The 22707-nt window shown below is 37.8% G+C and overlaps 1 protein-coding gene across 2 annotated transcripts in view; it reads left to right on the top strand.

Annotated features, from left to right (window-relative positions):
- DIAPH3 (diaphanous related formin 3) overlaps window positions 1–22707 on the top strand; it is a 242258-nt gene that overhangs the window by 11605 nt on the left and 207946 nt on the right. For both annotated transcript variants that reach the window (XM_075088048.1, XM_075088040.1), the window contains 2 exons: window positions 11950–12123; window positions 16499–16603. In XM_075088048.1, coding sequence (XP_074944149.1) covers window positions 11950–12123; window positions 16499–16603 — 279 coding nt within the window. The remainder of the gene's footprint in view (window positions 1–11949; window positions 12124–16498; window positions 16604–22707) is intronic.

Genomic DNA, 22707 nt, shown 5'->3' with positions numbered 1-22707 from the left:
AATTCAGCAGGTTTATTGTGGTTGTTGGAATAAAGATAAAGAGGCTGGTAGCTCTGTAGTAAGCAGTCTTCCTCCCCACTCCTTAAATTTATCACAGCATATTGAAGGCCCATTCACAGACTAAAGAAACATCACCTGCAAAGTAGTACCAAGTTTTCCATATATATATATATTTTTTTTTTTTAAAGGAAAGACAGCTGTTTAGTAAAATGCTTACAGTGAAAAAACACCCCCAAAACCCTCAAATGTTGCAGTGCTGTACGCTTTTAAAGGTGGGTGTTTTGTTCACTTGCAACTTCATCTTGGATCAAGGGTATGCTTTCCAGCTGACACTTTTTATCCCTCTGAGTTTTTTGTTAGTTTAATCTTTCTGTGTCTTATTCTGGGAAACAGCTAATAATGCTAAGTATCTGAGTCCTAGGCAACTTAAACGTGGCTTAGAGCAGGGTGTTTTTGATATTTCATACCAAGCACAAAAACTGGCAAAAGTATTTTCTCCAAATTCCTTTTGTGACATGGGGGAAAACAGTAGTAAGGGAAGATTAAGAAATTGAAGGTTTCAAATCACTTGCTTTTGTAGTTTTCAGTTGAATAGTATATTGCCATTCTTTTCACAGGCAAGCATTTGCATGTTAACTTGCTCTCTGCTGCATTACGTCTTATAAAATATTTATCTTTTATTACTCCATTCTGTTTCTTACAAATACGTTGTTGTAGAATGGTGATCTGGAACTTTTTTAAATTTAGGTAAGTTAGCGACATTTTAAGAGTCTGCTCAAAACTTTGAGAGTCTGTTCAATGCAGACTGCTTTTCAATATCTGAATTGTATTGAATTATTCTGGAGTTGCTGATGAATTGCCTACTTTTAGTGACAAATCCCCATTAGGTTAGAAATACCTTGGTTTTTACACAGTCAACACATGCTTCTTTTAGCTTGTTTGTTTCCAAACTATGAAGACAGGGATCTTATTCTACGGAGGAGTGGCAAGTAGGTATCAGAAATTATCTACCTGCGAGATCACTGAGGAAGCAAGCCTGTTTTCTATCTCAAGTGCTCTACATCCCAACAAATGTTTTGTAAGGCTCATAAAGATTAAAAAACCTTCACATTAACAGAATTTTATTTTAAAAAAATCATACATAGACAAAAATGAAATGTATACTAGAATTCTTTACAACATAAATTTATTCTGACTGATCTCGATAGCAACTCTGTAAAGGTAAGAAAAGCTTTGTAATTTCCAGTATATAGAGAAACAAGTTTCAGAGTGAAATATGTTTTATGCATTCCATACGTGACTGTGTGCAGGCCTAAACTCTGTAACTTTTGATTTTCTGCCATTAGTTAAATTATTTACTCTCCAGAAGGGTAAAATAATCTCAGGGAGATTGAGCATATTAGGAATAAGGAGTCATCTAATGAAAGGGATTCTTCTGTGTATCTTGTTTTATGCAAGTCTTTCTCTTACTAAAAACTCTACTGCTACCAGTAGAATTTCTCATATAGTAGGAACTTAATCTTGTAGAGCAATTTGTCTGTCAAAGGAAGAATATACTTTCTTTAAATCTTCTGGAACTTCGAGGGGGAAAAAGATGTTAGGAGGTCTTTGACTCAGAATCTTTGAAAATAAGTTATTTGATCTTATGTGAAGTAAGGGAAAATGATTTGCTTTTACTTCTAGAGATACTGAAATATACTGCTGCAACCTGTATTCTCCTGTCTGTTGTGCCATGTGTTGTCCGTGTCTCCGCCCCCCCCCCCCCCCCCCCCCCCCCCCCGAAATAATAATTATTTCAGGTGAAGACATAGGATTTGTTCAACTTTGTGTTCTCCTTCCTATGTTGTTAATGTTCTACTAATTCTTTGTCATGTCTACATCAGGGCGTTACAGCAGGCTTTCATGATTGAGCTGTAGGCTCCTGGGACTAAAATGACTGGCAAAATGTCTGGGAGATTGAGCCCTGCTGTAGTGCTTGGGCAGACAATCCAGACATGAAATTGTGTTTACTGAGTATATGAATAGTGGGCAGTCAAAAACATGTGAACTGGAAAATTGAGGGTGACAGTACTTTTTGTCCTACATATCTATAAGGACAATCTATAAGTGAGAAGGACACCTAGAGAAAGAGCAAAGATATAAGCAGTACTCCTGTCTTGATGCTTTCAGAGATGAAATGAAGGTTGCTTACCTGTGCATTTCATATCAGAACTCTCATATCAGAACTCTCCTAATAAATTGTGTCTAGTGATCATCATCATCAGTGCCTTGATGGTCCATATATATATATATATGTGTGTGTGTATTTCTTCATGAGAATGGGAGCGGGGAGGGGAAGAAAGAAGACTGTTCAGTACTTCTAGTAACACCATTTAGGCTAAACCAGAAAAATTTTGTAATCCTGTCTCCTCATAATGAGGTATCAGAAGTGGTGATACCTCATTTGTGGTGAACAACACATTTCATGTAGTCAGGACTTTTCTCTGATACTGGGTTGCCTACTCTTTTAGAATAAAGATTTTCCTGTAGTGCAGTAACATCCTCAAGTAATACATACTCCATAAGCTTGTGTTGGGTGGAAGGTTTGCTGTTCACCTGGTAAAGAAAACAAAGATCCAAGCAGATAGTTACTTTGTAGCATTTTGATCTGGAGCCTTTAGGTTAATCTTCTTGTCTAGGAACATCCCAGAGCTTTGGGCAAGGATTAGGGATGGTAACAGAGGATAGTATTTTACCATTTCTGTCTTATGAAAATGGTGTAGATTGTGCTTTGTAGAGCTAGAGAAGTGGAATATGAAGAGATACAGTAGTGGTTCTTATTCTTGTTTGAAGGGCATCAAATCTGTTGGCCTCAACCTTAATGTGAGAGGATTTTGCATGACTTGATTTATATGCTTTGTGTTCCAGGCATCACTGCTCTTTGTGCTAAACCGAAGTGCAGGGATCACAGAGCTCGCGCCAGAAACCTCAAATCCACATGGTGTGGTGCAGCTGTTGAGTCAATATGTTAGCTTGGGCCCAGACTGATGCATGTCATGTCTAATCTGGTAGGCCCCTCTTTCAGAAAAAGAAAGGAAAAGTCAAGGTATCAAAGCCTGCAGTGGAGGAAGGAATTTATAGTCCTTTGTTTCTTTTTCAGTATATCATGAAGTCTACCTTCCATGGCAAAGCCAGTGTACTATGCTGCTGCTTACCTTGAAAAAGGATAGCTTTTTTTAATGTGAATTCTTCTAAGAATTTTTTCATTACTTCAGATAATGTTTCAGCTGTAAACTCCTTTTGCTGTTGGTTATGATAGGCTCACTTTCATAACTTTCATATCCTGCGTAACTAATTTTTCCATCTGCTACCTGCTAATTTGGTTCAGCTGGCATTTTTTTCTAAATGCTGGGGTCCAGTCACTGCAGTAAAAACAGTCGAAACAGTTTTTATAAAGAAATACAGCTTATGTTCATAGTGTTTGTGTATTTAACAAAATTTAGGTTGCTCAGCCAGTGATGAGGTATTGGATTAGGTCCACCACTTTAAGTATGGGTAGCATCCTTTTTTAGTTAAAATCCTCCTGGCTAGATATGTGGGCAGTGTGCATAGTAACTTTTAACTTTGGAGACCTACAAGATATTGCACGCAAGCTCTTGCTCCAAATATGGGCAATAGGAAACACTTCATATGCAAAGTCAAAAGTAAATTTTTAGTCTCATTTTACACATCTAATCTGTATACAATAAACAGCTGTTGTTAGTCAAGTAGCATTGATACCAACATTCATAGTCCAAATTATCTCAGTAAAAGTCTCATTAAACACTGTTGGAAGTTGTTCTACAAAAACCTCCTAGTATTTACTCTTTTTTTTTTTTCTGGCATTGTGCCTATTGTTCCGTTGCCTTTTTGGCTCTGAGGGCTTCAGTCTGGATATGGAGAAGAAAGGTAAGACCCAGTTGATGTAATGTTCTGTCCTTGATGTAGGTAACCTCTGCTGCTAAATCATTTTCCTTATTCCCTACACACTTCCTCTCTGTGATCGTAAATAAGATCAGACATGCCAGTCAATTCAGCTTCATTTGTTCTTTCCCAGAACAGTCGCAAAGTAGAGGTGTTCGTAGTGTTCCTCAGAAAATTTTTGCTCCTGTTTGGATTATTCTAGGAGTTATTGCCTGCAATTAGTTAATCACCTTCAACCAAAATTGTTCAGTTAACTGGAAACTGAGTGTAAGCGTGATAGTTTTGAGAGTTACATCAATAACCTGAAGTAAAATATGATTGAGAATCTGTTGTAGTATTTGTTTTTTGTATTTAGTTAAAATTCAATGATATAAAGCAATTAAAACACTGCTTTTTAAATAGAGTATATGTGTTTTTAAGAATGATGCCAAATTTATGGGCTGACAAGGCATCCTGCATATGTCAGTTTTGTGTTAAACATGACTTCCAGTTGTTAACAGCCTCAAAGATGGATAGTCCTATAAGAATTCCCTTAGCAAGTCTTGTTCCATCAATAGTAGCTGATGCCATTAGGTTTTTCCATGGATGTCCTGTTGTCACCTGACTGGCTGTCCTCTGTTCCTGAGAAAGGCATTGAATCAAGGCGGGAGTGAAGCATTGGCAGGCCTAGGGAATTCTTTCAGTGATCAGGAATGTGGTTACACGTGCATGTGTTGGATTTTTTGTTTTTTTGAGGAATTTCTTAATATAGCAGTAAGTGATTTGATGTGTTAATCAAAGGGATGGGAGAAGATGAGGGAGGCAGGATGGCAGGGAAGTAATACCTTTCATTGCTGCAGGCATAGTAGCTCTGTTAGGAGGTGATGTCTTGATAAGCTGTTGAGCCAGCAATTAGCCTAGTAATAACTAATCCATTGATTCCTGCATTATCAAGTGTGTAAGTTCAATAGACACTCTTGTCTTAGAGAGAATGGTATAAGGAGGAGTTCACTAAGATCAAAATGAGAGCACAAATAGGTGTATTTTCTAGGGACCTGATCAGAAAGTATGATGAGCCAGGAGGGTTGTATTGTTGATCTCTTTATAACTTTGATTTTCAGGTCCATGGTGTGTGTGTAAAATCACTTTCTTATTTCCGTGGAATAATGAAGAGCCTATGAAATAAGAATCAAATAAAACTTTGCCATCCATCCTATGATGGTTATTTCATTTTGGCTCTTTGAGGTATTATTCTTTATTCCAGTGATTCCAGTTCTGATACCCAATTTGCAGTCAGTCCGAAATCAGCTCTGAGGGGGTGAATGCTGCTTATCTAGACTTGTCATTTTATCTCTTTCCTTAGTACTGTGTATTCTGGCTTTCTATATATTTTGAGAATGTCTAGAATACTGTTAATAGTTTCAAACAGTGAAGGAGATCATTATACAATGCTTGACGGCAGGTTTGTGGACTTTAAGCCCATTTGGACTCTATAATCTTAAGGGTCTTTTCCAACCTAAATGATACTAGTATTTTGAGGAGCAAAAATGGTTCCTATGCTAAGAATATGTGATCTTACAGGAAAGGTGGCTATGAATGTGTGAGCCCCACTGGGTAAAATAAATCCTTTGTTATGTGAGGGAAGGGAAATGTAAGGGGGAAGATGAATCCTGTAACCTAAAAGAGGTGAGTTGAGGCTGCTGTAGCTCCATGCTCCTCAGGTCCAGCCAGTAGCTAGGCTGTGTTTTCCCAGTGGGCACCTGCACAACCACATGCAAAGTTTATGTATATGCATGGTAGGCCACACAGCTCAACACAAACAGCACCATGGGTGTCATCCTGTTGCACTCTGGCTGATGAGGATGAAGATCCGTTAGTAGGAAACATGCAGAGTGAATCCCTCCAGTAGGTGGGCTCACAAGCTCAGTACCTTGTTGCTGGCTCCCAGACCCCAGACTTCCCTGTGGCAGGCACCTGGGTCGCATGAGGCCCTGAAGCTGCGGGCTCATTCTAGTTGCCGATGAAGACCTCCTCACTCATGGAGAGACATGTTTGTGCATGTGCACCTACACACAGAGAGCTCTTTGGCAGCTGTTGGGGCTCCCCTGGTCCCTCTGATAGGCAACTCCCCTTGTGGCCTTGTCTTTAGAAACATAGGCTTGCACACACAGACAAAAATCTCCATCAGTTTGCCAGAATTACCTTCATGCCTCTAGGAGCTAACCCCAGCAGTGGCCACCTCTTAGAGCCTTGTGCACAGACACAGGTACATTTCCCAGTTGCTGTCACACCCAACTACGGTCCCTCTGGCAGCTGCCCAGAACTTGCCTTATCCCTCCCATAGCTAGCTCTTCCTGTCCTCTTGCTCTTAGAGATACATGTTCCCCTGCTCTCAGGCCACTTCACCTTCTTGCTAGCTTGGTAGCTGCCAGTGATCATTCATTCAACACCCTCACTCATTCTAGTTGCTGGCACCATGAGCACAACTGAGGTCCTGCTCCAGTTGCTAGTATTTAAGTTCACTCACTCTGGTCTCTCCAGTTGTTGGTCTGTGGTCCACTCATGGTCTGATCCTGTTGCTGACACATGGGCCTCCGTGCACACATGTGCGCACGAAGTAGAGCGTCTCACCCCGGGAAAATAGCTGGAAGTAGAATTTAGTAAGGTGGGACTGACTGTGCTGGTAGGGTACAAGATATGGCCAGATAGGCGTACCAACTAGAAAACTGTTTGCATACAACTGGACCCATTTGTCCCCTTATCTTGTTTTTCCATGCTTGTTCCTCTCCAAATCACTGAGATCCATCCTTTTCCCTGCCTTTGGTTCATCCCTTAACCATCACAGAGTAAGTCTTACACAATCCCAAAATGTTTTTCCCCTTCATCCCATAATGTGCCATATTTCCCTAAACAGTAACACCCCTCAGTCTGATAGCTGCTCTGGAGAGCTGATCCTGTTGACTCGGGGTGGGTGTCCAATCTGGACCCTAGGGCAGAGGCTTTGCGGGGATGGCCTTGTGAGGAGCCTGAACAGCCTGTCCCTTCCTCTGAATCAATCATTTGGGTTCCTCCTACCTGCTGTTGTGCCTCTGAGTTCATCTGGGCTTGTGGAGGTTAGCCTTTGATGGGCTAATGGTTCCTGTGATGAGTTTGTGAAGAGACAGGTGAAAATATTATTTGGATTCTACCACCCACCATTGCTTTTCTATGCTCTTTTTTTTTTTTTGTGTGTGCGGATGGAGTTTTTAGCACATACATAGCCTTAAGAGACAGTCCTTTCTTTTAGCCTGGATCCCACTGCATGCTTCTCCTTTCCTCTTGTCCTTCATACAGGTAATGGGCTTTGAAGAAAACTTTGGATATGTCATACCTGTGTCAGGTGCTTTCTTTCAAGTAATTTCTTTAATGTGGCTGTGTTTAAAAATATTCATTAGAAATTAAATCCCAGTGGGATTTGAATATTGCTCTGACGATACCATCTTTGAAATAAGCGATCACACTTTCTTGTTCTACTAGTAATAAAAAAGCATAACTCATATTTTTGGCACTGCATGAACAATTTTATATATTTAAAGTAATGTGAGAACTTCAACATTTGCCCATGTATCTTGTCTGCCAAGTGATTATTGAGAAAACTTTTCCCTGTGCAGATGCTGTCAGCACCATTACTGTGTACATACAGTAACTTGCTTTGCATCTTGTACACTGCTGGAGCTTGTCAGTAGGGTTTGGTTGCTGTACTTACGAAGCTGTAGTTTCTCAGAGCTTTGTGGTGGAGCAGAGCAGTGGAAGAAACACTACTGTGAGACAGTTTTAAACTCTACTGTAGTGCAAGGGGGGGGCAGTAATAATAGAGGTTCTACCAAGGCTCCCTGAGAATGTTCAGGCTGGTGAATGTAAAATGCTACCGAAAAGCAGTCGCATGGTAACTCATGTTCACGTGTTGACCATGGTTTACTTCTCACTGTGTTTCAGTTCTGACATTAAGATTTTGTTTCAGTTGCCTTGCCATTTTTTGTCTCATGGAGAATGCGAAATGGCAGAATAAAGCGCATGGCTTTATAGATGTTCCGGTCTCTGGCGGTAGGAGGCATAAAGACATAGAACCTGAAATATATGCAAACAACTCAATGCTTTAAATTCAAGTTTATGAGAAAAGACTCCTCATGCCTTTCATGCTGGGGCATCTAGCCTTAGGAATGAAAACTGTGTGAATTATATCTTTAATATCTTCTCTGCTGTCCTAGTTAATGTTTGTTTACCTCTTCCCTCCTCTTCCTCTTTTTTCCCACCTTAAAAAAAAAAACAACCCGAACCAACTAGACCAAAACCCCTGCCTCTTGACCAAAAAAAGGACTTAAGACTATCACTGTAAGTTTTTTGTTAACAAAACAGTGGTTTATCTGCACTAGTTCTAGAATTATCCTTACCTTTGGATAGGAAACTCTTTCTACCTTCAATGTTTTTTCCTTTCCTTTTCTTTTTAGTTACTTCCACTCTCAATATCACATAATTGTTAAACTTAAGACCTCTGTGCAGCCTATATTGTGGCTATGTGGGCAGTTAAGGTTTGTTGTTTTTTTTTGTTTTTTTTTTTTTTTTTTTTAGAATTTAGAAGAGAACAGTTTTTAATGAATATTTCTGTACTCAGTATTTAATTATTTTACAATTGTTTCTTTTTAGGTTATATATTTGAAATACAGTTTTCCTCATCTTCAGTAACACTGTGCTATGATGACAGGAATACATGTTTGAATTAATGAGCTGCTAGAGATTCCCTGTTATGTTTTTCTATAGTGTATTATTTAGCTTTCTACTTTGAGTGCCCAGAAGTATTTAACTGCACTCTTTTTCTTCAGCCTTTGAACTCTTAACTCTGGATAATCTGCTCTGAGTTTCGTCAGTGCATCAAAACAGATATTAGTTTGGAGAATTTAGAATAGACTTTACTGTGGAGATGCTTTGTATCAAGACGATATGAAACACTTCTTTATTTAATTTTAAGGTTGGCCCTATAAAGACATTAAGGGAAAAGTTTGTCCCTTTCAGAATATTATTGTCCTAAAGTACCATTCCTGGATGGGTCTGTATGTATTTATTGGTAAAATAGGTAAAAAAAAAAAATGGCAGACATCTTTAGAAAAGATAGGAGGTCAAACCTGCTTTAAACTGTAGTGACGCTTTGTATCAAAGCTAACTTTAGATATTCCCCGTTGGTTAGCCTGATTTAAAATGTTTTTGATGTCACATGGAAGGTTATTGAACTATAGTTTTGCCATTTCCTCCTCTGTGCACTTAGATCGCCAGCAGCATCAGTGGTAGGTTTCATTACAACCAAGCAAGGAAATTTCTGTTCTTTATATATAGGGCTTTGTGTGGACCATGAAATTATTTGCATGTATGGAGTATAGAGAGGTATTAACTGTTTTGGAAGCACTATCAATGTGTAATTCAGAAGAGAGTATATGAGGAATACCCACACTATACTGCTGTGCAGGTTGTGTGTATTTTCTTTTTTTTAATCTATGGAAATCTTATTTTTAGGCTGCATTGTTTTAAATTATTTAAAGAAATTTGTTTGACACATGTTTAAATGTGCTTATAATCCTAGCATCTCACTGTGTCTTACATGTTCTGCCTGATCAAATGTATTCCAGGAGCGTGCTTCCCTCCTCAAGGACAAGTGGTATAGAATTTGATGCATATGGGGAATATAGCTGTTATGGCCTGATCTGTAATGTTGCAAAACATCTACCATAGAGTTTAACAATCAAGAGGAGCTTAAAAACAAAGCATAAACAAAAATTTGAACAACTAAAAGGAAGTGAAATATCACTTTTCAAGGATGAACTGGCTCTTATCCCTGAACTGGTGCTGCCTGTTCCTGGTATAGCTCCGTGGCTGCCTGGGGTATCTCATGGCAGAGACTGGGGTGGTTCTGCCTGTCCAGAACTGGTATTGCTGCTGCTGTGTGGAGCAGGGGAAGGGAGAACTTGGGGAACACAGACTGTAAGGAAAGGGCTGAGGTTTTTCAGGAGAGATGGATAAGGGGTGTAGGGCACACCTCTCTTAAAACTAATCTAGTCAATTTTCTGCTGACTGAACTATGGGCTGAAATCTATGATTTCAGCTAAACTGTTTCTCCTCTACCCCCACTTAAAGTCTGCATATGAAGAAGCTTTAGATATAATGGTTTGTTTCTTAGGTTACGCACTTGATAGTGAATAGTGGGGCATGGAGAGCTTACTGGCTAACTCCATTCTTTGGAGTGGGTGTGCTGCCTTTTATCAGTGCTCTGTAAAAGCTATTGTTTGAGGAGAAAACTCTGATACAATATGATTTTTTTTTTCTTTTTTATTTTTAAGATTCCAGCCTAGTCATTGTGGTTTGCAGTCTGGCTTCATCCCTTCATGCTTGCCATAGGCTTCTGATCTTAAAGACGGGAAGGGAAATTGATGTCTGGTCAAGATGCAAGATGGATTGTACCACTGATGACTCTATACTTCACTTCCAGTGATGTTACCCTCCCTTTTGCTTCTGTTGCATTCTCTTTCTTCCTGGCTCTTGCCTATGTAATTATTCCTGTAGAATGTGCTTTCCTCATTGCCTACTGGTTTGATGTGACACTGAAGGGCCCCATTGTCCGTGCTGAGCTCTTTTTTGTTTATGCCATATTAATTTTCTGCTTTTGCATGTTCTGCAACCATCTGTGAGTAGCTTACAATCTATTTCTACATTCCAAAACCTGTTCCTTTTCAATTTTGAACAGGAAGAATTAAAGTCTCTTTGTTTTATCTCTAAACCTCCCTTCATGGATGTCTAATAGTCAATTCTTGCTCTGACTAGAGTGGAACACTTGTACCCAATTTTTGCTACTAATTTTCTTTGCTCTCTCTGATCTTAATTCCACAGATGCTATAATATCTTTACTTGTCATTGAGTTTGTTAACTTTGATGTACTTATTAAGTGATATCTCAAGATACTTATCTTCAAGATATATTGAAGCCTCAGAATATTTTTGCATAGCATTTCAGACGCAAGTCTACTGATATGGTTGAAATCTTGTCCAAATTCTCTTATGCATCAAATGCTACTGTAACTTTCTTCTGTGTTGAAAAGTGTAATATTGCAGTTCACATCTGTTCAAAAGGCTGCTACAAAGATGACTGATACACAGTGCATCTCGTTGAGTATGTCAGCTGCTTTTGTGTTCTGTTGGTCCTTGCCCATATACATGAAAGCACACAAGCTCTAACAGTGAAAATGTTTAATATTTCACTTAGTAAGACTATTGAGAAGTTGATAAATTTCTAACCAGTAAAAAAACCCCCACAGCCCAAACCACTTTTCCAAAGAAGTTTTTAATTTTTGGCTTTTGAAAGGGTAAAGTCAGAGCAGTTGTCTTGTGTTGGTGGTAAGGATTACTCACGAAACTGTGAGTGTATCCTACTTAACTTTAATAAAGGAACTGACAGTTTTTATGCTTCTCCTAAATGAATTTCTAAATAATTGGAGTACAGAAAGGCACTAAGTTTTGGAAATCGAAATAAAAAATTAATAAAACAGTGTCTGAGTTTTACAAAGAAACTACTTTTTATTAAAAGACAAATTAGCATATCTATATATCCTATTAAAATGTTAGTAGTACAGCTGTTTCAGAGTAGCAAAAAACATGTTAAAACTATGCTTTTGGTAAATAAGCCTGCTTTTTCATATTCTACATGTAATGGGTTGGGAAGAACTCTTAATAAATTGGTTTTTTAGATATTTTTTTTTTCTATACTTCCCATAGAATTCTCATGTCTGCGTGGTTTCTCCAAAATGTAGTTGGATTCTGGTCTGTTGAGTTTTAAGGCAACTGACAAGTATATGTATCTTTAGGAAAACCCTTTTAAAATAAGACAGTTAAGTATCAGGCAAGTTACCATGGAAGAATAAGGATGTTTATCTTCCAAGAACAGCCATCTTAATTAGGGGTACATAAAATTGAAACAGTATGTGATATGTTATACCTTTTCTGTTTTCAGTTGGATAGGTTTGCCAGTATAAGAATTCCAGGAAGTAAAAAGGAAAGACCTCCTCTGCCACATATGAAGCAGTCACACTCTACAGATTGGTCATCCACACCTATGGATGCGGAGGATTTTGCTCCAAAACCCCTGTCGGAAAGAGAAATCATAGCGTTGTTTGAAAAAATGATGGTAAGAGTCTTACACTGGTTTCTTTTACTTAAAGAATGACAACATGGCTAACTGTCAGGTGGAGCCTTCTTTTGGGCATGTGTTCTGGTCTTTACCTGAATTATTAATATTGTTGTTGTTGCAAGTTGTAATTATATGGTTTTTAGGGTGTTTCTCAGGGCATGAAGTCTTTAAATTATTTTGACAAGATTTTGCTCCAAATATATTTAAAACAGAAAATAAAGGTTTCTGATGATTAGAAGTGAGATTATGCAATAGATTTTGAGGAGGAACAAGAAACAGGGACTCCTGCTTGCTTTCAAGAAAACCTGAAGCTTTTACAAGGGGATTTTATGCCTTTGAATGTCACAGCAGTGTTCTGTTCCAAACTTATATTCCATGTCACTCTTGCACAAAACAGACTTAACGTTCTTGCTGCTCCAAAGCAGCATTTGTCTGCACATGCAGGCTCAGATTGCTTCCTTCCTTAGCTGTCACTGTTACTGTGCTACAAAAGAGCAGTTGCTACCTGGAAAGATGATGTGGCATTGGTACCACCTCAATAGGCTGAGGTTTTTTGTCATGATGGCAGTGACATTTTGGGCAATTGAAAACTAAACATGGAATGGCCATGAGAGAAGAGAGTGCCTGCAATCTGAAGAGCACAAGAGGACATTAACAAGGAGAGTGATGCCTGGATTATTATTTCTTTCTCTGCCTCACAGCAAGTAACTCTTGAAACACAAAGGGACTACTGGGGCTGGGATATGGAGGAAATTAAATGTGCTATGAGAGAAGTACCTTTATGGAATTTGTAATTCCTAGTACTCAGTAATGTTAGTCTAGTTTTGAGGATGCTTTTGCAGAACTGTTGAGAGCTATGACTGAGAGGATTCAGGATTTTCGTGGTTAAGCTGATAAAGGGGAGGACTAATTTACTGTGTTATCAACTTCTGTATTTGTACTTGTTCTCACATGGTCCGTTTTTTCTTGGTATACCCTGGTGTCTAGGATATTTTACTTCTGTAAAGAAATTTTGCTGTGGATGGTAGTTGCTCAAATGTTAGGAAGTGGGAGAGGTGTTTTTATGAAACTTGAAGGCATGCCTCCCTGCTACGTTCTCTACCATCCCACAGAAATTCTGATACAGGATAGTGATGTTGAGATTATGCCATAAAAAATGGAAACTTTCAGTTATCCTCAGAAACCTACTACTATGTGTCTAGGTAAACAGAAATGCTTATACCCATGGATCCTGAAGCAATTAATTCCAATTTTGTAACTACTTTGCAAAAATATGTTCAAATAATGATGACATCCAGGATAATTTGAATGCTTTCCTAGTTTCATTGAATAACAAAGCACTTAAACTGTGTTTGATAAACTACTTCTTCAATGTTATTTTAGCTATAACATGTAATACAGAAAAGATTCTTCAGATTATCCACACTTGAATGGACTGGAATAAAGCTAGTTTAGTCACAGTAGATTACATAGCTAATTATATCTTGTAGCTTCTAGTTTGCTGTTCTGATCAAATTAAGTGATTTGAGGGTGGTGGTGAACAATTTCCATGCTGTAGCCAAGCTTTTAGAGTGAATTTTGCACAAAATAAATACAGTCAATTGGTTGGTATTGAAGGGAGCAGCCTCGAAGTTCTAGAGTTTCACTGAATGTGTTATGTTTTACTTCAGGTTTTCGTGGATGCACACTGCTTCCTTCTCCCAGTCTTTTATGCAGTAGCATCCTGTGTGGTTTTGAGGGCGAAAATTATGAAGGAGGTCATAAAACCAGACAGTTAAAGCTAGTAATTAACTGTCACTTAGCTCTTTTCATTTGTTAGAACAACTGCGAAAATATTCATGTGAAATGGCTTACTATTTTCCAAAGAGGTATTGCTTATATGTAGACTAACTTTAAGAGTTTTAAGAAGAAAAAAAAAAGAATGTGTTGAAGTGTTTTGTAAACTAAGCCACATCTGACGTGACCCTCGTGCTGCTGAATACTTCTACTCTGTATAAATCAATTGCTTTAATGATGTTTCATTTGTTAAAAACAACAACAAGGAAATTACTTTCTACTGCACACACAGACAGAATATTGCCTATAAATAAACCTACCATTACATCTAGGATTACGAAATATAGTTTGTACTGATAAGTTTCTTTCTTCTCTCAGTGTTTTTTTTTAAATGTCATTAGAAGTTTAATGATTTTTGCAGGGAAAAGAAGGCCTTTGTTTTCTCTTTGTTATTTAAGTTTAGAAGTTATATTTCAGAAAACTTAAAAGATCGAGTCTGAAAGAAGTGCAAAACTGATTTTTTTTCTCCAAATCATGTATTCACACACACAAATTTCTACTTTTTTGTGTGTTTTGGAAGGAAATGATGTCTTTGCGTGCAATATGTGATCCCAACAGTGTTTTTAATGTATGTATATTTAAGCCTGGGTGTTTTTTTGTTTTTATTTTTATTTTAGTAGGGATATTTGAGTCCATGCCACACTTTAGGATCACACCAGGTTTCTCATTATTAAGTAAATCATAGTAGTTTCTTGTGTTGCTTTCATCCAAGATAAGCTAGAAAATGCAGCATACCCTTTCAAGATAATGTCCCTGACATTTGATTTAGTATGAGACAACCTTAATATTCAGGAATATGTGTGGCCTTATGCACTGCGAGAATTTTGGTTTGGGCATAAACAAATGGTTTCTCTATGAATTTTTTGACCAAAGGAATGCAGTATTTTGAAGGACAAAACGATCAGAAAAGATCAAAGTACGTTTGGCCTCCTTTCTTCCAGCTTGTTTAGACAAAGGTGTTATGCATTTACTTTCAGATGTAAGAAATAACACCAATATGCAGGCTAGCTGTCAAGGAGGCAACAGGCTGTATTATTATTCCTTGAATAAACAAAAGTTTTACAACATGCACTGTGTGCTTATTTGATACTAAAAATATAAAATAATATAGTGTATATATAGTATCAAATATAAATTTTTAATACTATAAATACAATATATAGTATCAAACAAATAATAAAATACTAATTTAACAATCATTTAACAAATAATAAGTAATAATTTAAATGCATACTAGACTGAAGTGAGGAATTTTTTCTAATTCTTATTGAAAGAACACAGTAATATTTGTGGAGGGTAAAATACAGAACCTAGACAAAATTGCCTAATTGTACTTTGAAGAAGTTCAGCTTAAGGGGTCAAGCATTTTCTGCAATGCCTTCTCACAGCGCGGATTTATACAAAACTCTCCATTTCTAGGAACTGTTCTTGATTCTATCCTATTCAGCGTGAAGACTAGCGAAAGACAAGGAAACCCAAGTTTCAGTGTAGTACAAAATTTTGGTCTTTTAAGAAACAAAAAAACCTTAAACTCTGAGGTTATGAGTTTGCTTGCTCTTTGTCTTTGATTTCTGACTAGGTGAAATAGCTTTGATATAAAGGTGGTTACCTGCTGATTTTGTAGCCTTGCTCCTGCCAAAGCTGGTGGGGATTCACCTCATGAGTCTCAGCTGAAAATAACTGCAGTAATTCTTGTTAAGCTTGGGTGACCATAGTAATGCTGTATGTGCTTGTACGTGTGTGTGCCTAAATTGTTTCTTAAAGCCTTTTTTTAACCTCTGGCATGATAGGAAATGTCACTTCTCACAGACGTGGAACTGATTACAATAATCGGAGCACTTCTAGGCTGGAACAGTGGAAGGGCCTGTGTCAAAAATGTCAATGAATAGCTGCAGTGTGGCTTTGAATGTGGTCCTGCATCTCCTTTTTCTGACCTCTGGATTTATGTTGCAATGAATTAATTGTGATGGAGTCTTGATAACAGTTGAAGGTGTTAATTTAATTATCAAATCGTCAAGAATTTGGGCTTTACTTATTGCAAAGGTGAATGTTATTTTGTGAACTATTCTTAGGGCAAAGCAGATTCCGCTGCCCAGGATTAAGTATTTGGGAACTGAGGAACCAAACTGTAGAACAAATGGAAGTATTATTAAAAAGGTCTTTCTAAGAGACCAGTTTAAGTACATTTATAAATGTTTTAGGAAGTATTAAATAATGATTTTTCTATAGTTTAGTGTGTGTATGCTTGTGAAACTGGAAGTGATGTCTAAGAAGAGATTATGCTAGTAATGGTTGTGTTGCACTTGTTTATCCTGACATGGCTGACTGTTTTAGTTTGAGTTGGTAGGGAAGATGGATAAAGATTTTTACGGTTTTGAGTGATATCTAAGTTATGAAAAGTTTTAATATAACAGCTTTCAGTTGCTCAAGCTCGTATTTTTGTGTCTTAATTATTTTAAATCAGTCTCTTGTAGTTAAAGGTCATCCAGCAACACAGTAGTTTAAAACTTTTTTTTTTTTTTCCCTCCCATTCTAGGAAGATATGAATTTAAATGAAGACAAGAAGATGCCATTGAGAGAAAAGGATTTTAATACCAAAAAAGAAATGGTGATGCAATATATTAGCACTGCTTCGAAGTCTGTAAGTAAATTTCTGAAATGCACTGAAAATGACTTAATGTTTACGTTATCTCCTACTGGAGAGAAAAAGTGATGCATACATGTTGCATTCTTTTGACTAGTTTTTATTTCTCATAGGAAACACTTTTAAAGGGCAATGTCTCATTATTTTACAAGCTGCAATGAAAGATAATCACTTGGCATGTGTCTTTTGTACACAGAACAGCATTTCTTTTTGGTAAGGTGTAGCTATTAGCGGAGATGGAAAGATTCTGCAGAAAACTTATTGGAAAAGTTTTATGTGAACATTTTTTTTCTTTTCTAGTCCTGTTTAAAAAGGATTCCTTAATTGATTAGCCCTTTTCATACTTTACTTCAGTACAGAATTCATGTTGTGTTGCTGTGTAATAGTTGGTAACGGAAGTGTCGTGCATGAACCCAATTAGTGTCAGTTTTTTACTTATTGTGATAATTACTGGTTGTTTTAGAGAAGTGTAAGGGGTTGTATACCGGGCAGTTTAAGGATTAAGTTGGCATAAGAAAAAACACTCTAGTTTTTGTGAAGTGGGGACTGACTCTAGTGCTAAATCCTACAGTGCTAATATTGTCCTCAGACCTTTTGATGGTTTCAAAATTCATATATTTGATTTTTTGACTGACTGCTCCATGCACGTAGAGATATCAAAAAACAAGTGGTGACAACCAAAGACCAAAAAAATACTTATCGCAAATGTGACTCATAAAGAAGGATCAATGAAACCTACTCTGCTATAGGCTTCTGTCCTTTGCAAGTATTAAGTCTCAGGAAGTAAAGAGCTAACACGAAAACCTTTCTCTTGAGAAAGAATCTTAACATCACCAGCATCGTGATGCTAAGATTCCAGCAATAGGTGTGGATGCAGCAACTCTGCACAGCCAGCCGTGCCCTATTATCACATTACTTTTCAGATCAGACAACTGAGTTCTTACAATCTGTGTGGAGGCCAGGGGTGTCAATGTTGTATAAACCATGACATGCTGTTTTAGCCTAAGAAACTTCAAGAATGTTGTGAGATCTACTAGCCTGAAGTTTCCTGATTTCCTGTGAAATACCTCTGAAAAAAAAAGAAAGAACAGGCTAGACCTCCTAATCTTCCAGTACTAAGGAACTTTTATGCTATAGAAGGACTAGTAGCTTTGATAAGCTCACCTTAAATAAAACAATCTCCAGACAGTTCAGTCCTGCACTGGGCATCTACCTTCCTAAACTGCCGGAGTATTACACTATAAGGTACATCATTTAAAATAGACAATAAGATAAATACTTCGTTTAAATTACTATATTTAATGTCGTCTTTTCTCAGTATTTAGTTATGACATATGGGTAATTTTTACTCTACATGCATGGAGCATTATAAAAACTATTAAAATGAAGAAGAGACACTGTGCTTCTAATGAATCACTGAAAATGAAGCAGCCTCTGGTGATCCAGTGGCTCCACTGTAGTCAAAGCTTCATCATTGACCTCAGTATCAGCATTTCTGTGTCTTAGAAATGCAGAACTCTTCCAATATTCATAAAGTACATCGCTGTTACTGATGCATCTAGAAATTAAGCTGGGTTTGGTGGGGCTATGCTCAAGTGCTTATTTATGTATAGAATATTGTGACCTACCTCTGTGTATGCATGAGATATTTAGAATGAATCCATCACTTCAGAACTCAAAGTTACTTAAAAGTAACCAGAGTTCTACTGACATGCATCATCCAGTACTTATTAATTTAATTCCACTTTGCTTAGAGACTCCTTGAACAGTTGGCTGAAAGCATGCTTCTGTATGTATGTCTGTATATGGTTGTAAGTATGCTGTTACTGTCACTCTTTATAATATGTTCAGAGGTTCCCTGTAGAAGAATTGCTAAGAATAAACAGTCTTGGGGTTTGGGATACTAGTAGTACTTACTGAAAATTTGAATGATAGCAGGAATTGCATGCTTGGACGAGTTCTGCTCAAGTACTTCAGTGTTCTGCTAGTACTTGCTTGTTTTCTTGTAATTTATAGTGTTTAGTTGAAGCTTATTTCTTCCCTTAAAAACATTACCTTAGAGATGTATTTCGCATATTATTTAAACCATCGTGGCTTGGAAATCTTGAATGAAATTTCTGTCTGCTGTGGTGTCATGTCTTATTTATCAGGAAACAGTTGGAGAAGGGAACAATTGTTGTGTTTCAAGGCTATTATGTGAGTGTGAATTCTCATCTACCAAAAGCAGTGTGGTTCTGTTTGTTGTTAGCTATTGTTATGTCCAGTGTATTTTCTGTGTTTTTGCAGCTGTTTGTACCTATTGTGATTATTTGAGGTTAGAAACAGTGTTACATTTTAAGTGCTATATAAACACATACAAAGATGTTCCAGCCCAGAAAAGTTCTAAAAATCCATTTCCATGTTGTGGATTTAATACTCAAGTGGAAATAAAAGCAGCATTCCTCTAACGTTACCCTACCATAAGTTTTGCTGTTCTGTATGTTGAACACATACAAACTATTTTTTAAAGTGAGTTTTCTTTACAAGATTTCATTTTTGTTGTGCAGCTTACTCCCTTGTAATGTTTTAACTAAATTAATTAATGCTGACTTCATACTGCATCTGCTCACAGACCAGTTGTTCTTCAGTTGAGCAATTAAATTTCTAGAGGCACTGATGCCTCAAGATATTTCCTGTTTCTCAGTTAACTCGAGCATTTTGAACTTAGGCAGCTTTTCCCATGCAGAAATATAGCTAATATAATCAGTTTCACAATTGGTACCAAATGCAGCTCTCATTTTATTTAAGCACTGGCAGATGTGTCATATTGTTATTATGTTGCAGAATCTTGGCGTAACTATGAATTAGTGGTACTTGGTACTGTGGGTATGTCGTACACACACTCGCAGTTTATTGGCATCTTTTGCAGAGAGAAATGTTCAGGTGGGGAACTGAATCTGAAATGGGATGTCTGGTTACTGTCTGGATGTTGGTGCGAGTCTCCATTGCTTGTGACACTGTCTTCAGATGGGTCAGATGAGACTCTCTGAAATGCCATTCTAGTGAATCCTTATAGTCTGGCTGGGCTCTTGTCCCATGTGACCTTTCCACTGCACATGTTGCTATTGATTATATTAAATTACTTCCAAAATATCTTCTAACCATCTTAATTATGTGTCGTGTCTATATGGCTGTCCTATATGAGTGTTTCTGCATCGTAAGAAAGCAATTTTACTGACTGTTTGTAAGTATCTTGGTTATATCCAGCTTGGTCAATTTTGCAGCAGGAACTGCTGGGGGAAGTCACTGGAAATGACAGGTTCTCCACCCAGGATATTAATCCATATGCTTAGGCATACGAGTAGTGCTTATCAACTAGTCTACGCACAGCAGGAGCTGCCAGGAGAATTTCTGGGGCTTTTTGAAATTTCCAACTGGAGAGCTCCTGCAACATTTACCTTTGTCATGAAGCTGCGAGGAGTTTGGTCATCCTGTCTGTAGGCAGTCCATTATCTAATCTATGCAGAGACTGGCTGGGAAGATCCAGGAACACCCAGGGAACTGTATATGCCGCATATGCGTACAGGCATGGCCCTGATCCTGTTATACTACAGTTGTAACAATTTCCTCTTTACATCACAGCTGTAACTCAAATTCCCCTGATTGTGCCTCAGGGGTATATATTGTTTAGTCTTAAAATGCTTGGGGATTATTGTAACAGGATGCACGTGCTCAGTGTATAAGCTCTTGAATAACTAGATGGGAGCCCTTGTCATCAGTTGCCTTTAGCCAATGAATTTGTAGTGTTTCAGGCAACTCATGATGTATTAGTTTTTACCCTTCATGTTTAATCAAGTCTGATATTTAGTTCTTAATGTTATGAATGCTTTTTTTGTTTTATTTAGGATTTTCTACATTTGGCTTGGAGATTCTCTCCAGTTGTTTTTTCATTCCTCTCTAGATATAGCTGTGTCAAAGCTGTAAGGGAGCTGAGCTTTCTTGCCTTATGGAAGTGCAAGCAATCTTGGTGAGGAGTGTGAATTTTTTATGGAGTAAGTCTGCCAGCTAGGTGTCTTTCGGGGAGGTGGTGTTCTGTTACTGGCATTACCAATGCATACTGTTAACTGTTGGACCTGGGTAATATCTGAAGAAATTAAAGTAAGTTCGCTTGCTTGTAGGGCTTTTCTGACTTCAGTATTCTGTGGCTATGAACTAAACCCAGAATGTGAAGGAAAACTGAAACCACTAGGCAGCTTTGTGTCTGTGGGAACACTTATTGTTATGGATTTTTATTTTTATTCTGGGTGTCTTAGAACTCTAATTGTAAGGCTGCGTCTCAATCCTCATCACTTCTTGGCCATCTCATTTACTTTTTTGTGGAACATAGTCATCGGAAATGACTCATATTTAAGCGAATAGGGATCTCCATCAATTCAGAGGCATGTTTGGAATGACATTCCATGTACTACATGTGGTATACCAAAACATAGCATGAGATGCTGTATTTTCAGGATGGTTCCTGGCAGTAGTCTGTTTTTTGACATCTGGAATATCTGTTTCTCTGAAGAAACATAGTTGGTGCAGCCCCCGGTAGCCCCACAGTGTTCACTTATCACAGAGTCATAGAATAGAATGGTTGAGGCTGGAAGAGATCTCTGGAGATAATCTTGTCCAATCCCTTCACTAGTCCATTTTTTAATATGTCTGACAGAGGAGACACTACAGTCTGACTGGGCGACCTGTTCCAGTGCTTTACCAGCCTTGCTATTAAAAACAAACAAGGGGGGAGGGGGAAAGTTCATGTTTGTCTTACATTTAATTTCCTGTATTTCAATTTGTGTCTCTTGTCCTTTCACTGATAGGGTTCCCTTGAGCCTTCTGTTCTTGGGCTAAACAGTCTCACTTCTATTGGCCTCTCTTTGCGCAACAGATGCTCCTTTAATTGTGTCCGCAGCCCTTTCTGGACTCATTCTAATGTGTCCATGCCTCTCTCGTGCTGGGGAGCCCAGAACTGGACGCAGTAGTCCAGATGTATTTCACCACTGCTGAACTGAGGGGATCGCCAACTTTGACCAGCTGGTGACGCACTTCCCTATGGTCATCTTGTCATCTAGCAGGACCCCTATTTTTATTCCTACAAACTTATTTTCCAGCTGGTTGACCCCAACACGTGCTGGTATATGGGATTATTCCTCCCCAGGTTCAGGATTTAGCATTTCCTGTTGCAGAATTCCCTGAAACTCCTCTGCCTGTTTCTCCTGTCTGTTGAGGTTCCTCTGAATGGCAGCACAGCAGACTGGTCTGTCAACCGCTCTTCCTAGTTTTTAACTTCACCTCTCTGATAGAAACTGTCATCATCTTCTACTTCAGGAGCAGAAAATATTTTTCAACACTTCTTGAGCATCTACCAAAGTGAGAAAACCTCTTCTGTATGAAGCTCTGTGTGATAACGTAATGAGACTGCCTCAACATTTACAGTAGATAATTTCAAGCTATTATTTTACTGCAAGCCACTAGATAATTGAGTATTGTTTAGTAACGCTCTTTAGTGCTACATGACAGAAAAGTTGTGCTTCTGCTTTCAAAAAAAGGAATCTTTCTGATGGATTAAGTCAAACATAGTATACCCCCAATATATATGTATAACCCATTTTATGCCTCTTTTTGAAATTTAGATACATTCTATAGAAAATACCCATTTATGACATGAAGAAGGATAGGTGTATTAGGTGGAGTGGACTTCTTATTTTCCACTATCTACAAATTTTGTCTTTACCGCTACTTTAAAAAAAAAATGGGGGGAGGAGGATACTCCTAAGAATAGGGTCGATGCCTCTTAGATTTGCTGTTTTAACTGCAAATTTTAGACCTTCCATAGTTCAGTGTTAACCATTGCTTTGTTTAAAACAGGGGATACTATATATATATATATAAAGTGTCCTTATGTTATTGTATCATTAGTCATTTTGTGTTGCACTGCATTCTCACAGGTGGCAAATACAACAAATGAGGATCTAGGATTGATCTTTAGAACTTTAGTGATTCTAAAGAAGTATTTTTTTAATATTATTTTTAAAGTTCTTTTACTTTAGCCCTTAGAGCCAAAGCTAGTCTGTTTTTTA

Source organism: Phalacrocorax aristotelis, chromosome 1, assembly GCF_949628215.1.
Source record: "Phalacrocorax aristotelis chromosome 1, bGulAri2.1, whole genome shotgun sequence".
Taxonomy (NCBI): domain Eukaryota; kingdom Metazoa; phylum Chordata; class Aves; order Suliformes; family Phalacrocoracidae; genus Phalacrocorax; species Phalacrocorax aristotelis.
The sequence above is the reverse complement of the archived record's forward strand: the minus strand, read 5'-3'. Positions and strand labels throughout refer to the sequence as shown.